This window comes from Cnephaeus nilssonii, assembly GCF_951640355.1.
Source record: "Cnephaeus nilssonii genome assembly, chromosome: 14".
NCBI lineage: Eukaryota > Metazoa > Chordata > Mammalia > Chiroptera > Vespertilionidae > Cnephaeus > Cnephaeus nilssonii.
The window spans coordinates 25,750,314-25,775,869 of NC_137085.1; the positions used below are offsets into that span (position 1 = coordinate 25,750,314).

At 44.8% G+C, this 25,556-nt stretch overlaps 2 protein-coding genes across 2 annotated transcripts; one reads left to right on the plus strand and one right to left on the minus strand.

The window, feature by feature from the left end:
• Nucleotides 1-8,575: 8,575 nt before the first annotated feature.
• SEC61B (SEC61 translocon subunit beta) lies at nucleotides 8,576-15,197 on the minus strand. The gene is made up of 4 exons (XM_079789589.1): nucleotides 15,071-15,197; nucleotides 14,782-14,879; nucleotides 11,029-11,130; nucleotides 8,576-8,856 (listed from the first exon to the last, which is right to left on the minus strand). Exons 1-4 carry the CDS (start codon nucleotides 15,071-15,073, stop codon nucleotides 8,769-8,771), a joined length of 291 nt encoding a protein of 96 aa, XP_079645715.1. The 5' UTR covers nucleotides 15,074-15,197; the 3' UTR covers nucleotides 8,576-8,768.
• A 269-nt stretch (nucleotides 15,198-15,466) lies between these two features.
• Nucleotides 15,467-23,641, plus strand: ALG2 (ALG2 alpha-1,3/1,6-mannosyltransferase). Its single transcript, XM_079789933.1, has 2 exons — nucleotides 15,467-15,874; nucleotides 20,211-23,641. Exons 1-2 carry the CDS (start codon nucleotides 15,530-15,532, stop codon nucleotides 21,111-21,113), a joined length of 1,248 nt encoding a protein of 415 aa, XP_079646059.1. The 5' UTR covers nucleotides 15,467-15,529; the 3' UTR covers nucleotides 21,114-23,641.
• Nucleotides 23,642-25,556: the final 1,915 nt, after the last annotated feature.

Genomic DNA, 25,556 nt, shown 5'->3' on the forward strand with positions numbered 1-25,556 from the left:
CCTGGCTCTCTCTCTCTCTCCACAGGCAGCCCCCAGCGGTGTTCGTCCTCAGAGAGGCCCTGGGAAGAAGGATGGTTCCTTTCCTTTCTTCCAGGGATAATTAAAGAGAAGTAAGAAAGTACCTGTGTTTGAAGGCAAAATGACGACAATTAATCTCTAAGCACCGGGCCTGGCCGTGAAATTCTTTGGAGAAACAACTTTAGGAGCTTAACGACAATCAAGAGAAGGAAATTGAATTAAGAGAAATAATAATTAAATCAGGAGAGAAGTTTTTGCAAAGGGGATGGTAAAGGAAATTAAAAGCAGTAACGCTGAAAAATGTGGTGAGCAGAGCAGGGAGAGCAGAGGGTGTGAAGGGGAAGAGCCAACAGCAGAGCGGGAGGTGCAGAGAGTTCGGCACTAAGGAAAGGAACTTGGAAACTGTTCTTGAGAGACCAGGTGTCTGAGCTCTTCCAATTTAGGTCTAAATATGCCCAACTCCTAATGGGGACACGCTCTCCTTTAAGAAAACAGAAGTATCCCGTCAGGTGAAGTATTAAAGAAAAGCTGTAGACTTGGAGTAGAGTGGCCAACTGTCCCCGTTTGCCCCGGACCATGCTGGTTTTAGCACTCAGAGTGCCATGTCCCAGCAAAGCCCTCAGTCAAGGGCCAATGGAGGTGGTCGGTCACCCTCGTGTGGAGGCAGATGGCCCTGGCTCCCTGCTCGCTATGCAGTCAGCAGCTCCATGGCTTTGGAGGAGCCACTCCATCTCTGTGGGCCTCAGGTAAAATGAATGGCAGGGGAACCTCAAAAGATAAAAGAAGCTGCTGTATGTCAGTATAGCTGGAACAGTGTCCATGAAGTAAATGGGAGTTGATAAATAGGAGCTGAACTGAAGAATATTGACAAAGAAAACATAAAATATTAACAAACACAATGTAACAATACCTTAAAACAATACATGGTGAGTATTTCAGGGTCCACAGATTTTCTGGAATGACTTAGGTCAGTGGTCGGCAAACTCATCAGTCAACAGAGCCAAATATCAACAGTACAACGATGGAAATTACTTTTGAGAGCCAAATTTTTTAAACTTAAACTTCTTCTAACGCCACTTCTTCAAAATAGACTCGCCCAGGCCGTGGTATTTTGTGGAAGAGCCACATTCAAGGGGCCAAAGAGCCGCATGTGGCTCGCGAGCCGCAGTTTGCCGACCACGGACTTAGGGAATTCAGCACACAGTTGTACGCACAGCTAAGGTTTATTACAGTGAAAGGATACACAATAGGATCATGAGGGGGAAAAGACACAGGTGTAGTCTGAGAAGTTCCATATTTTGATTTCTCCTCGAGGGGAGGTGATAGAAGAATAAAAACCATGCAGGCTAGTAGCGGGGGAAGGATTTTTGGAGTTTAGAGGTCAAGAAGTTCCAGAGTCACAAACATGAACAAGGAAGACGGAAAGGGGGTTTCTAAAAGCATTGCTGAGAGTTGTGGATTGGCTTCCCCTTTGATATATTTGCATGTTGTCTTGCTGGGGCTGCCGAGACAAAGTACCACAAATGGGGCGGCTTCCGCAGGAGAAATGCGTGGTCTCCCAGTTTTGGGGGCCAGACGTCCAAAGTCAGGTGCTGGCAGGTTTGGTTCCTTCTGAGAGATGTGAGGAAAAGAACTGTTCCAGGCCTCCCTACTTGGTTCGTAGATGGATGTCTTCAAGTTTACATGATGCTTTGTGTCCAAATTTCCCCTGCTCATAAAGACATAAGTCATAGCAGGTGCAGGACCATGATAATGATCTCAATTTAACTTGATGACCCCTGTAAAGACCCTATCTCCAAATAAGGTCCCATCTGAGGTACTAGGGGTTAGGACTTCAACATATAAATTTTGGGGGACACAATTCAATTCATAACTTGGAAAACATGTAAAAATCAGAATTGCTTTCAATAAACTTTCATTGGAGGGTTATGTTTCTTTGTACATTCTGTTTGCACACACAATAGCCCAGGAATATTTGAGTTGTACAGAACAGAAGAGAGTAGTGGGAGCGTGGAAGGAGAGGAGGGTCTGGAGGAAGAGCAGCTAGAAGAAAAGAAGAGAAGGAGAAGGAGGAGGAGGAGGAGCGGGAAAAGAACGAGGAAGAGAAGTGGGCTAAGTCAAACACCACGCCTGTACCAGTTTTACCTAAGTTTGCTTACATTTTGGTTTATTGCTAGGCCCACCAACAAGCATGCAAAAGATGTACACGGAATTAATACAAATGCCCATGGCTCCCTGACACTGTCCCTGGGGTCTCACAGAGGTGTACCCCCAGTCCGGTAGATTCAGCAGGTCTTCTGTTGCACTGAGGCATCGGCCGGGCACAGGAATAGAGAGCCATGGTGCCCCGCCTTTGACACCATTGGGATGGATGTGAGGGGGCCACACCAGCCCACCTAGTAAGGGAATCCTTGCCCGGCACAATCATTACATACTTGTGCCTTTCACTTCTCACTGCCTCCTGGAGCCCACTGAAGGTCTCAGTGCAAAGCCTGCTATAAAAGGAAGTCTGACAAGACCTCATTCTGTTCATTCGGGCGGCACGTCTTCTATAAAAAGAGGCACTGCTGAGTCAAAGGGAGAGAACTGAAGGGAGAATCAGGGCTCTGCAGTCTCTCAGCACCTTCCAGCCCCACAGCTAGCTGACCAAGCATAGCATCAGGTTATGAATATGCAAAACGCAAAATTACAGAAGGCAGGTGAAATTCCCCAGGTGCAGCGCAGAGGCTGCAAAACAAACAGCATCGTGAAGGAAACTTCAAAGAAGGGCAAGGGACAAAATGAACACACTTGTACAGGTGATGGGCCTGGAATAAACTACAGGCCCAGCCACCTCGGCCCCGGGTGTGACTGCTGCTTTTGAGAGCAGGGACTCCCAGTCTGGTGCTGGCTAAATGTGCTAGGTAGCAGAGGCAGAGACCTTCAGGATGCACGCCAACATCTGAGAACCAATGATTAAATTTCCACAACCCAAACCAAACTAGATAGGGACCTGGGAGAATGAGTTTGCTTTCTTTCCAGAAATCACATTACTGAGTAGAACAGGTGAGACAATGAGGACACACAACCACGGGATTTATTCTCTATACTAGTTGCCCGGTGCACGAAATTCATGCACATTAGAAGGGAATTAATTAGAGGAAATACTTTAATATTGCTATTTGCCCTTTCTCTATAATAGAAGTGTGAGAGATTAAAGAAAATTAGTAAAATGTATATGAAAATCTCCCTCCTGTCAGAGTCTGTGGCACGCCATGGGACCCAGAGTCAAGTCCCCACCCACCAGCGTGTGCCTCGAAATCGCACGAGACTCAGACCCGGCTGGCCCTACCCCCGTCAAGCCCCGCTGGGTGGGGGTGGGGGGTGGCCTCAGCCCCCCCGCCCCCCGCCCTGGTGCGAGGGCCTGACGACCATTTGCATATTAGCTCTTTATTATATAGGATTGCCTATGACAGTCAATGGGAAGGAAAGCAAGTGTGTTTGCAGGACCAATTTAACCCTTGTATGTGTAATTAAAATTCTTCCTCTTATCTCTTCATTTGCTTTCTGAGTACAAACTTCTAGATCATTCCACAAAAATAAGTGATCTATGCCTACACCTTTGATTCCCATTTAGTTTATTTGCATGCTTGATCTTGTTTTAATGTCTTTAGCATGGCAAAAAGACCTAGTTGCCAGAGTGACCAGGAAGTTATTTAAACAGTTTGGCCTCTACCTTAACCTTTTGCACTCGGATGTCGAGTGTGACTCGACACGGTTAGCATCGGTAGCCCATCCCTTCCCTCCCTCCATCCCTCCTCCTTTATTTGGGCTTTTCTTACATTAAATAAATAAGTTTGTATGAAAAGAAACTCCAGTTTTTTATTCTACTGCTGCGCTTTGTAAAATCTGGGGTATTTAAAAAATTAAATCCCGAGTAGAATAAAGGAATCGAGAAAAAAGCAAGCGAGTGCAAAGGGTTAACCCTACTTGGTCAACCTCACTATGTCTTGTCTCACCTACTATTTGTGGTCAAGAGAATGCAAAACAGTGCCATTCGGCTGGCTGCTTTTCCCTATTTTGTCTCTCCATTATTAAGTCTCATGCACCTGTTGACCTCCTATATTTACTAATTCATTGTATTTTTACTAGCTCATCTTGCTGCCTTTACTCCCCCACCTCACTTTGATTAACCAGCAATCAAAGCACACCACTCCGTTTACCTAACTCTCGAGCCTTGCCTCTAGAGAAGTGGGCTGCTCATGATGTACAGGCCCAAAATGGGTCACAGTGCAGTTCTAGAAAGCAGCCCTGGGCTGGAACAGGAAGCCTGGTTCTGGCCTCCCTTCTGGTAAGAAGATAATCTTGAGCAAGTCCCTTCTCTGGGCCGCAGTCTCCTCTGTTGCATAGAGGACAGAGTGAACTCTCAGCCCTCCAGCTGAGGTGTCCCAGGGTTTGCTGGCTTTGCTGTCTGATAGGTGATCATATAGTAGGGACTTCCTGGGGGCTAGAGGGAGGGGAGAGTGCCAGTTTTGCAATCCCTGGCACCACTGCCCACACACTATGAACATACCAGTTCTTAAACTGTGGTCCCAACTACCGATTTCACTAATAGTTGAGGGGGCCTTGAGAGAATTTCCTGTCTGGTTTCTCCATAATCACGTAGCTATTTAGAACTTGTAGCCCCAGGCAGGACTAAGATCCTAGCATCCAAATGTCCAGCCCTTTTAAGCTGTAAGAGACCAGGCCAGGGCCTTTGTACAACCCCAATAGAAGGGCAAGGCACACAACAATCAGTAAATGCTTGTTGAATGAATACCATTGTGCTTTCTCTACCACCGCAGGAGTCCCACACAATGAACAAAGCTCAGGGCTGAAATAGAGAAACCAATTCCTTCTGCGGCACCTCAAACCTCAAACTAGCTATGTAATGCCTGAAGTACACCAAATGGCTGAGTGGCGCGTTCTTGGAATTGTTGTGGGACCTCTAATGCTGTGACACCCTTCCCTTGCCCTCACACCAAATACTCAATAGTCCATCTATGTGACACTAGTAAGTCAGAGACCTGGAGTTAAGTCCCAGCTCCTTCACTTACAAGCTAAGTGGTTTAAGCTTCAGTTTCCTCTTGTGTGAATGGGGCGAAGAGTAAATTCATTAGACTGTTGATTGAATAAGAAACCTACTTCTCTAAAATTATTGAGAATAAGCACTGTGGATCATTCTTCTCATTTAATCATCCTATTTGATGGATCATACTCATAGTCATTTACACATAAGAAAAATTAGACGCAGAGAAATTGGGTCTCCCACATTCTCACAACTGGTAAATTGCAGGGCCAGCAGTTGAACCCAGGTCAGGCAAGCTTCCCAGCCTGGAAGACGCGAGTTAAGTTTGAAAATCCTAGCGTTGCAGCTCAAGCTCCCCAAGGGCGGCTGTAAGGGGATCATGCACATAGGACTCCACATACCGTATTTTCTGTTGAATGAAGCCAGCTTTGTAGACCTTTTCAACATTTTAACTTGATGCCAACACTGCATGATTTCAGAATGTTTTTAATTCTTCCTCTGAGGACATTAGCACCTGGGGGAAAACTGGAGTCTAGACTAGGACAGGTGTGAAAGGAAGTTATGGCATGTTTCACCTCTCCCAGGAACAGATCTTTCCTCAACTACTGTTTTACTGAAACGGAATTTTTGGACTGGAACCCGGATACTTTGTCTGCCGGAGTCGAAGAATGAATCCATGGACAGAAAGTGGTATAGTAAAGGTGTAAACTTATTAAAGAACAAGTACAGACCCCCACGTGGGAAGAAGGACAGAGTCCCACAGAATGAACTCTCACAGACTCCCACGTGGGGAGGGGGAAAGGGTCCCACTGAGCTCCTTTTCCCTATGGCTTGTAAAGGCTACAGATCCTTGTGCCTTGATATCCCCTCTGATTGGTCACTATACCCTTAACTCCTGAGCTCAATGGTTGAACCTCAAATGGGACATGTGAGGTTCTCCCCCACTCCTTCCTTATTGTTTTCTTATTCCCTTTGGGCTTTCTTTTCCTCCTTCTGGATGAAGGGCTACCTTCTCTTTATTTTGTAAATATAGACCTTTTGCTGTTCCCAGTTCCCTCATTCTAAGGAAATGTACCTGTTGGAGCTTTTCAGCTCCCTCATTCTATGAAAATATACCTTCTGCTGCTCTGCAGCCCTGTGCTTCCTCCATGGTCCCAATTTCCAAAATTTCTAAAATTTCCTAAAACCTGTCTTTTTCACCCCAAAAAATTCCTGTTTCGTTACCAAAATGTGTTCAGGGCACTATTGTGTCCAGTGGTCCTCGTCTTTCCATCCCCCGGCAGTCTCAGGAACTCACCCTTCCCTATGCTGGTTGTTCCCCAATGACTTAAAAGGCTCAGCCCAAGCTGCATTATAATAATTCATTTCCCTAGTTTTAAACACTTAGAATACAGCTGCTGCCAGCATGTGCTGGCTGTGTCCATCACTCAGAGGTGGCTAGAATTATAGCCCATAGTCAAAGGAGCCTGAGGATTCTGTGGGCCAAGATAGCCTTAATGCTCATAAATTTGTTAGGTTTTCAGAATTACTATAAATGGCTCAAGAAACAACAGTCTAGGAATCCCTATTTAAAAAGAAAGCAACACAAAATGTGTTATATACATACAATGGGATATTATTCAGCTTAAAAAAGAAGGAAATTCTGACTGGCTATAACATGAACCTTGAGGACATTATGCTAAGTGGAGTAAATCAGTCACAAAAGGACAAAATACTGCATGATTCCACTCATATTAAGTACTTAAGAGTCAAATTTATAGAGACACAAAGTAGAATGGTGCCAGGGGCTGAGGGGGAAGGGAGAGGTTATTATTTGGTGCATTTAAGTTTCTGTTTTGCAAGATGAAAAAGTGTACTGGAGATGGATAGTGGTGATGGTTGTGCAACAATATGAATGCACTTAAAAATGGTTAAGATGATATACTTTATGTCACATGTATTTTACCACAATTTTTAAAATTTGGAGAAAAAAAAAAGGCAATCTTGAAAACTAAGATTGCATTAGCATTGTATTGTCAGAGCCAAAAGTAGCTACATAATAGATGTTGTACATCTCTGTATCCAACCCCCAATTTTCCTTCTGCTGAATGAAGCATCTCCTTGCTCTGCCACTATAAGTAGCATTTCTTATAAATTACTAGCTCAGAATTCAGTGACTTTCCACTATCAGTCCACTAGAGACCACAGCTAGGCAGACAGGGCTAATAGGCAGCACTATGCAGTGAAGAGAATGCACCCCAGACAACACAACAGCTCCCCCAAGTGGCTCCAGCAGCTCCCCCAGAGAAAAACACACCCGTCTGAATAGAGGAACAGATGTTTTCCAAATTAAGATCATAACTTTTAGCTGTTATTGGTACTACCAACCTGAAAAAAAAAATCTATTATAGATACTATCACCTTTAATTTATCCAAAATGAAATTAAGACACTGTCCCCCGAATTTCAAAATGAAGATACCCATTTCACACAATCAGCAATTCCCAGGATCCCAGAGGACCAATTTTTCATCATTTTCTCCCAATAATTGCCCATTTGTTAGGATTTACAAGAGCATGCTTACCCATATATTGCCCTAATAAATCTTTTTTAAAAATACACATTTTCAACACTTAAATTTGGTACTCTGGACCTAAATTTACTTTATAGCCAGGACCTAAAACACTTATAAAACAGCTTAACTGTTCTAGGAGTTTTTTTTAAAGCTTCATTGATGAGAAAGTCATTGTTAAAATTATCTGTTTTTAACTAATACACCTCTTTATCATGTTGTGATTCTGCTGGGCAACTAAGAGGATTTCACAGGGATATCTTACTCCTTAGAAAATCTGGCTTATATCCTAGACTCCTGAAGTATGCACCTGTAAGCTATTCTTAGTATTTCCTAGGGTCTACCAGAAACTGAATGCTTATTCCCAGAATGGCAACATAAGCTAAGTGAAACTTCCATTTTTTTAATTTTTTGTTTGGAATTATATCAACTCAGTTTGGAAATGCTGATACCTCACTCTGATTAGAGAAGTCTTTAATTTTCACAATGAAAACAAAATTTTATTTGAAAAATCCAACTTATCAAATGAATTCTTCAAAATGGGTTTAGCGACAAGTGATAGATAGAAACTCCTGATCTATATTCACAGAATATAAAACAGGGAGAGAGTTCTTAATTCTTTGTCTCTGAAACCTATGGTTTTAGAGACAAAGAAAAGAATAAGCAAACATTTCTGATTTCTATGACTATTCCCTTGGGTACCAGCTGCCTTTGAATACAGATCTGCCTGATGCAGTCATGAGCACACTCCTTAAAAACCACCAAACGCCCAAAATGACAATCACCAGGACAGAAATACCTAGAAGAAAACAAGCCAAGGCCAATTACAGTACCTTGGATTTGAACTACATGGTCATGTAAGAACCTGTCAATCCCACAAAGAAAACAAGCTCCAAAAGACGTGTTTTCTACATATTTACTTGTAATTGAAAGGCAGAGATTAAAGGATCAGACTTGGTATAAATGAATTAAAAAGTTTATTAGACATAGAAAAAAAAATTGATCCTTAAAATCAATTCTCATTAAATTCTCTGTAAAACAGTAAGCTTACAGAAAATTTCTTTCTCATGAACAGAAAATCACAATGCTTTTGGTCCAAGATATGATGATTTTTTTTTCTCCTTCTTCAGATGACAGATGGATGTAGCCAAATCTATGAACGAGTGTACTTGCCCCAAATGTGCAACATAAATACAGAAGCGATGAACAGAAGACTCATAACCAATACTGGAACAGGGCCACTGAAAAGAAAAAAGAAAAGGCATGCTTACTTACTTTTAGTAATAATACATCACCATATTTCCTTTCCTTTTTAATTTTTTTTTTAATCCTCACCCAAGGAGTGAGGATATTTTTTTCATTGATTTCTAGAGAGTGGAAGGGAGAGGGGTAGAGGTGTGGAGTCAGCATTGTGGTTATTTAGATAGGAGGAATCCTTCTCTTCTAGTAAAGCATACTACAATTATACAAGTAAAATGATTGGATGTCTTAGAGATACTAGTCTCTCTAATTTCATGTATTTGATATTTTCCATAATAAAAATAAAAACTTCTCCAAACTTTTTAAGTACAAATGATCCAATTATAAAACTATTACTTCAAAGTAAGATAAACAATGCAAAGATATCAATGTCCTTGCTACACTATTTTGTTCTTCCAAAATTTGTACAATTATAGGAGTAAACAAATTTAAAAACACCTGGGAAGAGAATGTTATCATGCTGCACTCAATCAAAGCCCCTATTTTAAAGCAATGTTAACATATCATCAGCCATAAGAGCACAAAGCTGAGAGTGGAGCTCTCAGAGTCCAAGTGCCAGAGTTTGCAAACGCACTCTGTCCTTTATGAGTTACCTATTTTCTCCAAGCCTCAGTTTCCTCATCTGTAAAGTATGGATAATCACAGTACCTCTCTCATACTGTTACTGAGGTATTAAATAAATTAATACACATGGATTATACACGTTTATAATAAGCTCACCAGAAATGCTACTATTATTTTTTTTTAAATTCTAAAATCCTACAAGAGTCAACAACAAACTCTAAGATGTTACTTGACTGCTCCAAGATGTGGATTTGTGAATACAAATTCCCAATTGTGTCCTTTCACCATCTTTCTGGTGGGATGAGACTGTGCTTTACAACACTTCAAGGAACAGTTTCTAGCAATTCCTGGGAATACTCAAGCAATAGCAACAAGCAAGCCTGGCTGCCCAATAGCAGAAAGCCCAGAGCCAGCACAAGCTAGACTCACCCACAGGAGAACAGCTTTTACCACCTTCTTAAGAAGGGTTTCAAAGGAGTCCCCTGGATATCCTAAAGAGCAAGGGGCTTCAAAATTTATCTGAAATACCGTATTTTCCGGCGTATAAGACGACTTTTTAACCCAGGAAAATCTTCTATACGCCCAGTCGTCTTATACGCCGGAAAATACGGTACTCAGAAAAATTACCTTTAACAAAGACCAAAAGGTTGTCTGAATACAGCCAACTCATATATCCCTGACCCCCTAAGAAGTACTTCCTGAATACATTCTCATCTTACAAGTCTTTAAATTTGTGATCCAAGCCAAGCTACTGGTCAAGTTAAACTAATCCAAATAAATCTAATTTTGTCTCTTTTCTACCAGATAAGACGTATGGAGCACAGGATTGAACAGTCAGACTATCTGGTTCTGGCTCTTGCTAGAACATAACTTTGCCTCTCTAAACCTGAGCTTCTGAACCTGCAGTGTTCCTATTCCCCATCCACTGGTTGAGTCAGGAAGCAACTGTAAACAGTCGTGTCCTAGAGCCTACCTGATCAGAAACATGTGGGATTAGGTCTGCCACACACTATCAGAAACCCTGGAAAGTGAGGTGAGCGAGGCATGGGAACAGGGGTCCCCCAGATGCCCATTTCCTATCACCTAATGAGCACTCTCAGACCTTAAGAACTTGGAAAGTGATATGTTCACCCCAAGGTCTACTCACCACCCACAAAAGGCAAGAAGGACAAAGAACCTTCGTTAACATAGCCTAATGCAGAAATGTCTATTAGCTGTAATAATATCAGCTTATGGTTCTAGAAAAGCTTTGAAAAACCACCCAACTCATATTCAAATGGCTACTCCTCTTTCTCAGTGCCGGACAACCAAAACAGAACAATTTCATCTAATTAAGCAGTTTTTCCTCCAGTTTTGTGTTCCCATTGTTTATTCTGGCATAGCTACATGAAGATTTCCCCTTGCTTTCACTCAGTCCATGAAGAGAGATCATTCCAGGCCCTAAACTAATTGGTTGATATACGGACAAACTAACCGAAGCTGTGTGTACTGCAGACTTCCTCAAAGCCAGCATCCCTGGTGGCGGAGACAGTGCTGCCCGGCAGCTCTGTGATACCTGACAGAAACACAGGTCTGCTGCCAAGACTTACACTTTGAGGCCAGGTGAATCTTCCGTGTAGAACCGCCACATCCCCCCAGTGCCGGCTGAGGTCGTGCGGCCTGCGCTCCTTGTTCCACAGCTGGCATTTTTCCTGTTAAGAGAAAAAACGTTACAGTCTTTTTTGGGGGGAACCCTTTTAATGGCATTATAACATATGCTACCATTACATTGTTAAAGAACCAAAATAAGAAGGAAAAAAAAACACGTTTTCTTTTGTGAGTACACCCCTAATTTTTGTTTTCACCCCCCAAGTCATAACAACTACCATGAACTGAGTACCTGCCACATGCTAATGCACCCACTAACTCTGGAAAGCAGTTACCATTTCTGTTTTATAAGAGGAAAATGAGGCTCAGAAAAGGTTAAGCCAAGTGCCTACCTAAGACCACGCAGCCAGCAGGTGGCCGAGCTGAGCCGAGGACCCAGTTCTGACTCCAGAGCCCATCCTCTTGCCCAAACATATGGCACCTCATTTGGACAATGTACTTCAGTTTCTCTTCACATGCATTTTTGTGAAGCCAAGTAACAAACCTCTGCTCTAAAATGTCTGGAATCTACATACAATCAACCTTTGAACAACATGGGTTTGAACTGACCTGTGTGGGTCTACTTACATGAGGTTTTTTTCCCCCTCAATACCATAAATGTATTTTCTCTTCTTTATGATTTTTAAAATTCTTTTCTTTTTTCTAGCTTGCTTTATTGTAAGAATTCAGTATATAACATAACAACATACAAACTATGTGTTAATCAACTGTTTATGTTTTCGATGAGGATAAGGCATCCGGCCAACAGTAAGCTATTATTAGTAGTTAAGTTTTGGGGGGAGTCAAAAGTACACGTAAATTTTTGACTGCAGGGGAAAGGACAGTGACCCTAACATCCATGTTGTTCAAGGGTCAACTGTAATCTGACTTAAAACTACTTAAAAATGTTTTAAAATTACTGTATTTGCTACAAAAGAGACAAAAATATTAAACTTTAATTATACACTGAGTGGCCAGATTATTATGATCTCTGAACGCATAATAATCTGGCCACTCAGTGTAGATCCTATATAATAAAAGGCTAATATGCAAATTGTCCCCTCAGCCAGGAGTTGGACCAGCAAGCAGGCCGGCCAACCACCCATGTCCCCTCCCCCTGGCCAGGCTGGCCGGACCCCACCCATGCACAAATTCATGCACTGGGCCTCTAATATAAATACACACACACACACACACACACTGAGTGGCCAGATTATTATGCATTCAGAGATCATAATAATCTGGCCACTCAGTGTAAGCCAGGTCCCAAAATGGAACATATATTTTACCAAAAAATCATTTTGTAGTCTTTTTTCACTATTTTGATATGCCATAAATCTTGGACAGAGAGGTAGGATATGAAAAAAATGCAGAAAACACCCAACTAGAACTTGTCCTTCACAAGCAGACCAAGGCTGGTGAGATGAGCTGTGTGACGGAGGCAGCCTTCGCATACAGAAGGAGCTGGACAGCACTTACCCAAGCACTGCCACGAACAGAGGGGGAAACCCTTTCCCTCCTCTCCTCAGTCACTGGGAAGCCCACCCAACAACCACCCTCCCACCCAGCACTGCTCCACCCCACTTCTCTCTCGCCCGTGCTGGAGTGCTACAGTGCGAGAGTAAGCAGCAAGCATGAGAAGTCAGAAGAGATCTTCTTCAGCCCACTCATAAGAAATCCTACATAAGGAAAGGAAGAGAGGGGAAACCCTGCCCCATTACTGCCCCTTATCATTAACCAAATCCCAGCACACCCTTCCTGAAAATCCCATTCCAGTTATCTGTGGGCTACTGATTCTAAATTTTTTGAAATTCAGGAAAGCTTGTTTACGATCTCCCACATAGGGAGAAAACAGAAATGAAAACCTTATCCCTACCATCCCTTTACTACGCGTACCGGTTAATAATGAGGATTTTTTTCAATAGGTGGAGTTACACAGATGTTGATATATATGCGATTTGATATGTATGCTATTTTTGTTGTATTGCTCCTTCAGATTCCCACTTGTTCCGATCGATGGCACCTTCTAAGCAGCACTTCAAAACGAACGAAGAAGTGGAAAATTGGGTCTCTGAATGGTCTGCCTCAAAACAAAAGTTCTATTGGGACGGTATCCATAAATTACTTGAAAGATGGGGGAAATGTGTAGCTAGCGATGGACATTACTTTGAAGAAAGCACTTTTGATGTTTCTCTTGAAATTATCGTGTTTTCTTTGATTACAAAATCCGCATTACGGTTATTCGAATTAGTAACCAGTTAAAACACGATAATTTCAAGAGAAACATCACAGTTATATCAGAACTTTCAATGAGCTGAAATCTGTCTCTGCTAAGTTCACATTATTAGTTTTACATTTACCTACGGTAGCCAACAAGAAAAATCTCATCACTCTTTACATCCTTATGAATCATTTTCTTGTATCCCTTCAAGGTTTTACCCTCTCTGGATAAAACCCCACTAGTTCAAGTAACTGAAGACAATGGGGTTGTTTGATTCCTTCCTTCATTCATCATTTATTGTGCAACACTTCACATAGAACAGATTGACTTGGGCAGTTTCTTTCAAAGTTTAACACCGAAACAAATGTTATTACCACTATATGAAAGAAATGCTTCAGGAGCAAAAGGGAGGAGTAATAGCTACTGCTACTTTTGGAGTCAGAGAAGGCCTCCAAAAACCTCTGAACTTAGTCTTAGGAGAATAAATAGAAGTTGTGTGTGGGGAGAGGAAGGGAGGTTCAGAAAATAGTAATAAATTCACTATTGCTGCATCCCAGGAGCAAGGGAGAAGGGAAGCTGATAGGCCGGAAAAAAAAAGTCACCAAGAACCTTGCTATCTGCCCCTCTCACCCTTTTTTTAAAGTTCAGCAAAAAGAAACTTAACAGAGAAAGGAAGCTGAAGAGTGACAGAACCAGAGCACAGGAGTGATTGGAGTGGAATGGCCTGGAGAGAAGAGTAGAAAATGCAAAAGTCTATGCCCAAGCCGGTTTGGCTCAGTGGATAGAGCATCTGCCTGTGGACTAAAGGGTCCCAGGTTCGATTCTGGTCAAGGGCACATGCCCAGGTTGCGGGCTCGAACGCCGATTGGTTATTCTCTCTCATCATTGATGTTTCTATCTTTCTCTTCCTCTTCCTTCCTCTCTGAAATCAATAAAAAAATATAAAAAGTAAAATAAAATGCAAAAGTCTAGATGAGAAGTTGACGGCTAAATCAGGGCAGTAGAAATAGAGACGAAAAGAATGATGAGCAGCAGATTTTTGTGTATAATTTAAAGTCTGACAAATGTCTGGATGGAGACAGAGCATAGGAAAAAAATCCAAGATGACGCTGAAGTTCTGGCTCTGGGTGAAGGCGTATAGAGCAGAGCAATGAAGTGGGGGGAGGAGGCAGGGATGATCAGGGACAATGAGTTGGACAAATCTTGTTAAATTGATAGAAATGTGAGTGCAAAGCTCAGGTCCAGCAATGCCAGTTCAATGATACCAGTTTTTTCCAAGTTGTCTCTGTCCCTACTTAACTGTGCAATGAGAATAAAATGTCACCTCCCTCTCTAGACACAAAAGACCTAAAGGCCATTACTCCCACGGCCACGTCACCTGAGGCTCACTTTGTCTTCGTGAATCTTAACATTCTGGGTGACCTCCTCGGGACCAGCGGATTCTTGGGTCCCATTTCTCCCAGCCCACAACCAGTGGGGTCACCGGGATCCTTACCTCTGCCGGACCGTGCTCCCCGCCGCCCGGGCGGCCACTGCTTTACTGGGGGAGCGTCCTGAGGAGCCCACGTTGGTGCCACTGGGGGTCGGGCCAGGCTGCGGAGGGAGACAAGCAGACAGACGGGTGAGCGCCGCCCGCAGGCCCCCAAACCCCAGGCCCCGACAACCTCGACCCACTGGAGGGTGGGGAAAGCAGGGGGGCCGCGGAAGGAGGGCAAGGCGCAAGGTACAAGTCGGGGCGCCTGGGAGAAGTGGGGACTAAGGAGGGAAGGCTGGGGTCACCATACCATTCTGGAAACTGGAGGTGGCAGGGGACCGAAGCTGACGGCTGGGAAGCGGCGGAGCCCTCGAGGGCAGAACCAGCGGCTGGAGAAACTGGCTCAGTCCCGCCCCCGGACCTGCTGGCGGGGCCTCGGGCTCCAAGGACGCCAGGGCTGTCCTTCTATCTGCCTGTTGGAATTTTGCTACCGGCGACTTGGTCCGCTGCTGCGTGGGGTATACAGATCTTCCGTCTTCTTCCTTTAGATCACAGCATCCTTCATAGAGTCCAATTCGTACCAATGGGCGGATACAGCCATGGCCAGAAGAGAAATTTTCTCAGGCGGTTACTAGGCACCCACAGACTTGCGCTGATGTGGCCTAACCTACGTACGCGCCGGGGGGCGTGGTCAGCCCCGCAGACGCCCACCGGGTGCCCTGGGACGGAGCAGGCGCGCCGGTGCCTAAGGGTGCGGGACACCCGGGCCATGGCAGAGGAGCGGGCGCGGGATAAGTTGGCTCCCAGCCCGTCCGTGCTGTTTCTGCACCCAGACCTGGGCGTGGGCGGCGCCGAGCGGCTGGTGCTGGACGCGGCGCTGGCACTGCAGGCGCGCGGGTGCAGCGTGAAGATCTGGACGGCGCACTACGACCCGGGCCACTGCTTCGCCGAGAGCCGCGAACTGCCGGTCCGCTGCGCGGGGGACTGGCTGCCGCGCAGCCTGGGCTGGGGCGGCCGCGGCGCCGCGCTCTGTGCCTACGCGCGCATGGTCTTCCTGGCGCTCTACGTGCTGTTCCTCGGCGACGAGGTGTTCGACGTGGTCGTGTGCGACCAGGTGAGGTGACCTCGCCGGGCCCTCGCCACGCCCCTTTGCGCTCCTCGGGACCTCTCCGGGTCTGCGGTTCGGAAGCACTGGGACTGATCGAGAGAGGTCAGAGCTGGGAGTGGCTGTAGTTCTCGAACGTTAGTGTGGACACACTTAAGTTACACATGACAGGAGAAGTTTCATCCAGGAGCCCCGAGATATGGGGCCCCGAAATCTGCATTTTTCACTGGCACGTCGGTGATTCTGAAGCAGATGGGCCTGGGGGCTCTCTCTAAGAAACACAAGCATTAGAAGTCAGCCTTCAGTCACTTTTTACTTTTGAGTAACTCGTGTGTCTTCCGTCTTTGCATTATTTCTGTTGACACTATTTCTAGGCCATGCGCATCACACTGTCTGTAGCCTTTGCAGCCGGGTCGTGTTAAAACACCAAGCCAAACATGTCCCGTCCCCATTAGAACTTCAGCGTGGCTCTCCATTAGTCTTTGTAAAAAAAGTACAAATTCTTTCACTGGGTAAAGAATGCCCACATGGATCTGGAGTCTATTCTAAACTCCTTTGTCTTCCTCCCACCCGCCCGCCCCCTCCCAAAATATTTATTTTAAAAAGTAACAAATTATGACTAAAACATCAAGTAGTATAAAAGAGTATAATATAAAGTTCCATTCCAGTTCCTCGCCCTAAAAATAGCCACTGTTGAACAGTTTCTCCTGTGTCCTTATAGAAATTATCTATGGCTACACCACCATATGTGTGTCTGTTCATAGATAAATCTTATCTATAATAATAAAAGCGTAATATGCTAATTAGGCCGAAGGACCTTCCAGGCTGCTAGGGAACCTGGTGCCGGCAGCCAGGGGAAGGAAGGCCTACTCTTGAATGAATTTTGTGCAGCAGGCCTCTAGTTTGTAATAATTAGGATTATAACATACCTACTATTAGACAACTTGCTTTTTTTCGCCAAAAAATTCTGTTTGGAACATCCTTATATGTCAGTATTAGAGATGCACTTAATTCTTCATAGTGGCTGGAAAAATCTCTTTTTTCAAAATGTACAGGTAATTTATATATTCTTCTGTTAAAGGACACTAACATTGTGGGTTTTTTTGTGAATAGATCAGTTTTGTAATGAACACCCTTGTACCTTCTTTTTGTACTTCTGCAAGTATGTCCTTTGAGTAACTTCCCAGAAATAAAATGAGTAGGTCTAAGAGTTGTTCATTTTAAATATCAATAGCTATTGTCAAATTTGCCTTCCAAAGAGATTGTGTTACTTTACTCTCCCACATGAATTACAGAGCATTTTGCTTCATGTCTGGTGCATGTTGGATGTTATCAACCATTTTAATCTTTGCCACACTGATAGGGGAAACAGCATCACATTTGTGTTTGTGCTTCTTCATAACTCTTTTTTTTCTTTTTTCTTTTTTTTTTTAAATTTCTTTATTGATTAAGGTGTCACATATTTGTCCTCATCCCCCCATTCCCATCCCACCCCCCTCCCCTTGGATGCCCCAACCCTCTGTTGAACTTAAGCATTGGTTAGGCTCATATGCATGCACACAAGACCTTTGGTTGATCTCTCCCCCCTCCCCCCACCCTCCCCTATCCTCCCTCTGAGGCCCGATAGTCCGATCGATGCCTCCTTGTTTCTGGTTCTGTTCTTGTTCATCAGTCTATGTTGTTCATCATTTCCCCTAGATGAGCGAAATCATGTGTCACTATAGATATACTTATAAGAATTGAATGTGCGACGAGCAAAAATAGTTATGCTGACAGGCAAATGAATCAGTCTGTAGTGAGTTTCTTTCTGGACCAACAGTTCTTTTGAGACCCAATATCAATGTCCACCGGTTCCCTATGAGTACATGTCGGCACTGACCCCTCAGCTCTGGATGGTGGACAAATGGTGGTAATGCAGGTCCGACTCCCTCTGGTTTGGTCTCGGCTGGACCCAGGGGCACTGCTTCACCCGGATCCAGGGGCCCACGGCCTCGCCCGGACCCGGGGCCAGGCTCACCCGGCTCCAGGGGCCCGCGGCCTCGCCCGGACCCGGGGCCCAGGGCTCACCCGGCTCCAGGGGCCCGCGGCCTCGCCCGGACCCGGGGCCCAGGGCTCACCCGGCTCCAGGGGCCCGCGGCCTCGCCCGGACCCGGGGCCCAGGGCTCACCCGGCTCCAGGGGCCCGCGGCCTCGCCCGGACCCGGGGCCCAGGGCTCACCCGGCTCCAGGGGCCCGCGGCCTCGCCCGGACCCGGGGCCCAGGGCTCACCCGGCTCCTGGGGCCCGCGGCCTCGCCCGGACCCGGGGCCCAGGGCTCACCCGGCTCCTGGGGCCCGCGGCCTCGCCCCGACCCGGGGCCCAGGGCTCACCCGGCTCCAGGGGCCCGCGGCCTCGCCCGGACACGGGGCCCAGGGCTCACCCGGCTCCAGGGGCCCGCGGCCTCGCCCCGACCCGGGGCCCAGGGCTCACCCGGCTCCAGGGGCCCGCGGCCTCGCCCGGACACGGGGCCCAGGGCTCACCCGGCTCCAGGGGCCCGCGGCCTCGCCCCGACCCGGGGCCCAGGGCTCACCCGGCTCCAGGGGCCCGCGGCCTCGCCCCGACCCGGGGCCCAGGGCTCACCCGGCTCCAGGGGCCCGCGGCCTCGCCCCGACCCGGGGCCCAGGGCTCACCCGGCTCCAGGGGCCCGCGGCCTCGCCCGGACCCGGGGCCCAGGGCTCACCCGGCTCCAGGGGCCCGCGGCCTCGCCCCGACCCGGGGCCCAGGGCTCACCCGGCTCCAGGGGCCCGCGGCCTCGCCCGGACCCGGGGCCCAGGGCTCACCCGGCTCCAGGGGCCCGCGGCCTCGCCCCGACCCGGGGCCCAGGGCTCACCCGGCTCCAGGGGCCCGCGGCCTCGCCCGGACCCGGGGCCCAGGGCTCACCCGGCTCCAGGGGCCCGCGGCCTCGCCCCGACCCGGGGCCCAGGGCTCACCCGGCTCCAGGGGCCCGCGGCCTCGCCCGGACCCGGGGCCCAGGGCTCACCCGGCTCCAGGGGCCCGCGGCCTCGCCCCGACCCGGGGCCCAGGGCTCACCCGGCTCCAGGGGCCCGCGGCCTCGCCCGGACCCGGGGCCCAGGGCTCACCCGGCTCCAGGGGCCCGCAGCCTCGCCCGGACCCGGGGCCCAGGGCTCACCCGGCTCCAGGGGCCCGCGGCCTCGCCCCGACCCGGGGCCCAGGGCTCACCCGGCTCCAGGGGCCTCTTCATAACTCTTGAGTTACTTTTGATCATCCTTACTTGTGTGGAAGATACTTCTTTTTGAGAAATGTGGACATTTTCCAAACACCCTGCATGTCTAACTAGTTAATAAGCATGAGGCAGCCGAGACTGCAGCAGATAGAGAAAAAACTGAGCTTGGAAGTAAGAGACCCGGATTCAAGTGCCATTCATCTGCTACTTTCTAACTAAGTAGCTTTGGAAAGCTTACCTTCAGGTGTTAAATGAGCTGGATATTAAGTGATTTGTAAGATTATCGAACAGGAAAGTCTAGTAATGCCAGCTAGTGATCATGCTCAGTAATGATTATGGTTAATATTTATTGAGCACATATTACAAGCTTAATTCCTAAGCGTTTTACATATCCCATTGCGTTTAGTAATTATAAAAAAATGGGGTTTTTTTGTAATTATAATTGCCACCATGTTACAGAAGAGGAAACTGAGGCCCAGAAAGAGGTAGATTACTTGATCATGGTCACACACCTAGCTAGTGGAACTGAGATTCAAACCCTGGCAATCTTGATTCCAGAGACTGCCCTCTGAACTACTATAGTTCATTCAGTTTCTTAGAAGGCGAAATATGCTGGAGCTGCTCTGTCCAGTATGGTAGCCACTAGCCACAGGTGGCTATTGAGCACTTGAAATGTGGCTAGTCTGAACTAAGATGTGCTGTCAGTGTAAAATACACACATGATTTTAAAGATTTAATGTGGAAAAAAAGTGTAAAGTATCCCATTAACTTTTATAGTATTGATTACATTTTCAATGGTGATATTTTAGATAAACTATATTAAAATTTATTTAACCCATTAAAAATTTTTCATGTGGTTATTAGATTTTCATTTTCATTGGACTGCTTATTCTAGAGAAAACACTCAACTTGCAGCTTTACATATTTAGCACACATCCAGAAAATGCCTACCAGCCTTTAATACACCAGGCATTGGACTGGGTGAGAGTCTGTAGGAACACAAAGCAGAATGAGACATTGCCCACAAGGAGCCCACTGGTAGGCAGCATGTGTCTGTTCTTTTGATCTTCTTGAAGTTTATTTGACCAGTTACTTTACCTGTTTTTGATCTTTGCTTTGGCTAGGTGTCTGCCTGTATCCCAGTGTTCAAGCTGGCCAGACGGCGTAAGAAGATCTTGTTTTATTGTCACTTCCCAGATCTGCTTCTTACCAAGAGGGATTCTTTTCTTAAACGTCTATACAGGGCCCCGATTGACTGGGTAGAAGAATACACCACAGGTATGGCTGACTGCATCTTGGTCAACAGTCAGTTCACAGCTGCCATATTTAAGAAAACGTTTAAGTCCCTGTCTCACATAGACCCCGCTGTCCTCTACCCATCTCTGAATGTTACCAGCTTTGACTCAGCTGTCCCTGAAAAGCTTGATGAACTAGTCCCCAAGGGAAAAAAATTCCTGTTCCTCTCCATCAACAGATATGAAAGGAAGAAAAACCTGACTTTGGCGCTGGAAGCCCTAGTAAAGCTGCGTGGAAGATTGACATCCCAAGATTGGGACAAGGTTCATCTGATTATGGCTGGTGGTTATGACGAGAGAGTCCTGGAGAATGTGGAACACTATCAGGAACTGAAGAAAATGGCCCAGCAGTTTGACCTTGACCAGTCTGTGACCTTCCTGCGGTCTTTCTCGGACAAACAGAAAATCTCACTCCTCCACGGCTGCACATGCGTGATTTACACACCAAGCAATGAACACTTTGGCATTGTCCCTGTGGAGGCCATGTACATGCAGTGCCCCGTCGTTGCTGTGAATTCAGGTGGGCCCTTGGAGTCCATTGTCCACAGTGTCACAGGGTTTCTGTGTGAGCCTGACCCTGTGCACTTCTCAGAAGCAATAGAAAAGTTCATCCATGAACCTTCCTTAAAAGTCACAATGGGACTGGCTGGCAGAGCCAGGGTGAAGGAAAAGTTTTCCTCTGAAGCATTTACAGAACAGCTCTACCAATATGTCACCAAACTGCTGGTATAATCAGACATATTAAAGGTCTTTTTGCTACATTCATTAATATATGATAGAATGTAGATCCAGTTTTAAATCAGAAAAGAAACCTAGAATCTAATGCCGAAGAGATTTTTTTTAACACATTTGATTTTTTAATCTGAGCCACCTTCCTATACACCACACCTTCCTGTTTCATAAAACAGTATCTTTTATGCTATAATAATTATGTCTTATCAGTGTTAATTAAAATGTGATACAATTCCATGTGTTAATTATATTTTCTCTAGATTATTGCTGCTCTAAGTATAAATTTTGAGTCATATTGTGCCTTAATTGTTTTTGACAGTTTGTGTATCATCGTAAAAGTTGAAGAATTTGGCTTCCTAACATATTGAGAACAGGGTCACTCTAGTTCCCAGAATCAGTGCACCTGTTCCCTGTCCTCTTGGGAAATGTTGGTTAGTCATAACTTTGCCTGGTTCCATAGCAATGATGCTTTGTATGTTTTGTACAAAACATATTCTTGCATACTGAGACAAGTCAATAAAAGATATTTATCATAGGAACAAACAGTACAATATTAAATTTTGGCTCCCGTGATCCATACGTAGATATGACAGCCAAGCCTGAAGTCAGAAACTAAGAGTAAACTGGATGTTGAAAAAGGATTGTTGTCATGCATGTAGTGCTTAGGGTTTATTTCTTAATGCCAACTGATTCATCAGCTCTTAATATTTGTGTCGTATTAAGTATTTGTGCCTCCTAAGTGTAAGGCAAAAATGCTTTTTACCCTTCAAGGCTTGCCTCGTGCCACTGCTATGGAGCTTACCTTGACCCTCCACCCACCTCCCAGAGTGGAAGTGATCTTGCCCAAGAGCACACAACTGAAAAGTGAGTGAGCCAGGATTCAACCCATGGGTACCTGATCCATCCAGGACTGCACGTACCAGAATCTCTCACTGCACCCCTTTAATACCATAAATGTCCCTTAATACTTCATGAAATTAAAAATTAATACAGTATTCTGAGTCATATCAAAGTGAGGGGACAAGATGCTCTTCTGTCTTCAAATTAATCCTCTGGTCCTAAAAGATCTAGTGTCCGCACCCACTGCTTTATCCCAGCCCTTTGAGAATCACTGCATGAGGCCATATTGCCTGCCCTCCCTGTAGCAGACATTGGTTCTTTGAAAGCCCTAGTAGAGTTATCAGCGTCATTTACTTGCATGAAGCAGAAATTCGAGCTTAACTCAAAAGATGTTGAATATTTGAAAGAATCCAAGCCAGAAAATACAGTCTAGCTCTAGCTCTCTATCCTTAACAAGAGAGGACTGGGGATTGGGTGGGGTTCACAGTAAGGGTGACTTGGCCTTGTTACCCAGAAATATGACCACAAGCAAATGCTAAAATATCTTGCAGGAAGCACTATCCTAGGCCAGATGTCATTTAAGACAAATATAGTCTAGAAAAGGTGTGTGTGTGTATTGAGGTTTTATAGGGACACAAGTGTAGCACAGGTGTGACCTCTGTGGCCTGCCCCTCTCCCAAGAAGTCATCAGATAGACTTAGAACAGACTGCTATGATGATGAACTCAGATTGGCCTTTGGTTTTCTGTGTTACTTGCCTAGGATTCCAATTTTTGAGAAGGTGTCCTGATGGTGATAATCCTAAAGTGTAAATTTCCTTATCTGTTAAATGGGTATAATTGGGTCTAAGTAGCCCACCCCACAGAGTGTTTGTGAAGAAAGGACAAATGAAGAGTGCAGGAGAGGCACCGAATCAGTATATAAGTGATGGAGACAAAGGGTGTGAAGCTGATTTGTAAACAGAGTATCATAAACTTGAGAGAGATGAAGGCAGCCTTCCACAGGCCTGGATGAATTGCCCCAGTCTGTTGCCACCCTAGCGAGGGAAAGTCACAGTGATGACACAAACAACCTCAATAAGGTGTATTTCCCTCTCAATGTTTAACTCAGTATCAGGAGTTTTCCCAACTGTCAAGACAGTGGGACTGAAGTAAAGGTAAAGAGACCCAACCAACAGAAGAGTCCTAAAATAGATCTGCACATATGTAGTCAATTGATTATTGCCAAAGGTACTGAGGTAATTCAATAGGGAAAAGAGAGTCTTTTCAAGAAATAGTGCTGGAATGGATAAACACAGTGTGGTATATTCATACAATGAAACACTCTGCAATAAAAAGGAATTAACTACTGACAAGCACGGTGACATGGATGAATCTCAAAAATACTGAGTGACAGAAACCAGACACAAAAGAGTTCATATTGTATGATCCCATTAATATGAAACTTGAGAGAAAAAATACCTAATCTATAGCAACAGAAAGCAGATCACTGTTTGCCTGAGATTGAATATGAAAGAACACAAAGGAATTTTTTTTTTGGATGATGGGAATGTTTCATATCTTTATCATGGTGGTGGTTATAATGCTGTAAAATTTGTCAGAACTCATGAAATGATGCTTAAAATGAGTGCACATTATATGTAAATTATACCTCATACAGTTGAGGTTTTTAAAAAAGCACATGTGATGTAGTCCCATTTTTATAGGAAATAAAAGATTTTTTCAATGAACAAATGTCAAAGTATATATGGCTATATAATTATAAAAGTTTATAAAAATGTATACCCAGGTGGTAACATTGATTATAAAAGTTTATAAAAGTCTTTTAAGTCTTGCCCTGGCTGGTTTGGCTCTGTGGATAGAGTGTCGGCCTGCAGACTGAAGAGTCCCAGGTTCGATTCCTGTCAAGGGCACATGCCTGGGTTGCAGGCTCAATCCTCAGTAGGGGATGTGCAGGAGGCAGCCAATCAATGATTCTCTCTCATCATTGATGTTTCTATCACTCTCTCCTTCTCCCTTCCTCTCGGAAATCAATAAAAATAAATTCGAAAAAAAGTCTTTTAAGTCTTAAAAGATGAGTGTGATCATCAGTATGGATTAAATTTTTCTTTTGTTTGCTTGTATTTTTTTATTTCTAGTAGTTGGTTTTCTTAGAAGAAAAAAAATGAACATGAGAAAAAGTATAAAGTAATCCTATTGGTCACGTACATTTTTACAACATAGCTTTGGACATTTGTGTTTCCAATTATTGCCCAACTTGGGATGTATAATTTGTCCTAATTAATCTTTTATTATATATTTAGATTACTCCAACTTTTTGCTACTACAAGCAGCCTAGAAAAAAAAATTGACTTTATATTCTAAAAGCAAATATTTAACATTTTAAAAAGCAAATTTTAAAAACAGAAAAAAAAGTAGGCATATGACATATGACAAAATTGCCTAGCAGTACAGAAAAGAAAAAAAGCAATTTAAGAAAATCACTAACTGATTATGTCATTTTCAAACCAAAGTACCATGTTGACAGCTTGCTTTCTGCCAAACTGTATGCTCCCTTTGCCTGTGGAACCAGGAAACCTGATTTAATCAATTTAATAGAGAAATATAGTATCATATGTCAGGATGTATGTACCATTATTTAAAATTTTTAACAAGTACTATTAGGGCTCTTGGTTGCAAGCTAGCTGGGTTTCTGACTAATACAGTTTATAACTGTAAGAGAGAAAAAGGCAGAAAAAGAAAATTCCTAGGAAGCTATAGAAATAGATGACGCCATTCAAGGAAAAAGTGCATACCTACACCAGGGAAGTGCAGGGCTATGGCTGGTCTTGAGGTTCCAATGCTACCAGAAATTCAAAAGCCACCAGAGCCGCATGTTTTTATATAAAACTTCATTGTAGATTAGTTTCTTCCTCTTGCCAGGGAACATGGCAACCAATAGCAACCAAGACCTCCATCTTACTGTCTATAAGAGGAACCATCCCACTTTTCCAGAGTTTGAAAAGACAAAAGTGAAGATTCTGATGTCTTCTCTTAAATTAATGAAGCAAGCCAAGGGGCAAGGTCGTGTGGTTCCCTGACTCAGGTCAACTCCCATCAACTGTGTTGGACCAGGATCACATGGCCCCAGCGATCCTATTGCTGGGAGAAAGGAGCCCAGGTGCACAGAGGAAGGAGGAGGAAGCAGTTGCCAGAAGAAGGGGACTTAGGCAGATAAAGTAGGTATCCTCTCCAGTATTCAAAGTAGAGGTCCCTTAAAAACTTATACCCAAGGGGCCCTGGCAGACAAGCCATCCCTTCCCACATACCTTTCACCCACTGCTTCCCCTTCCACAATAAATCTGGCTGTGACTATTTAGGACCTATGTTGTGCATTTGGGGATAAAGAAATGAAATAGTTACCAGTTTAATACTCTTTGACTTGTATAATTCTACGTTGCCTGATATTAATATTCCCAGACCTTTCTTTTTGTTCACATTTGAATAATGACATTTCACCCGTGTTTTAACGTTGACTAATTCTTGGAGATGGGAGTTGTCTAATAAACAGAGAAACATTTTTTGAGTAACATTTTTTTTTTCAGAGAGAACATATGCATTTGCAT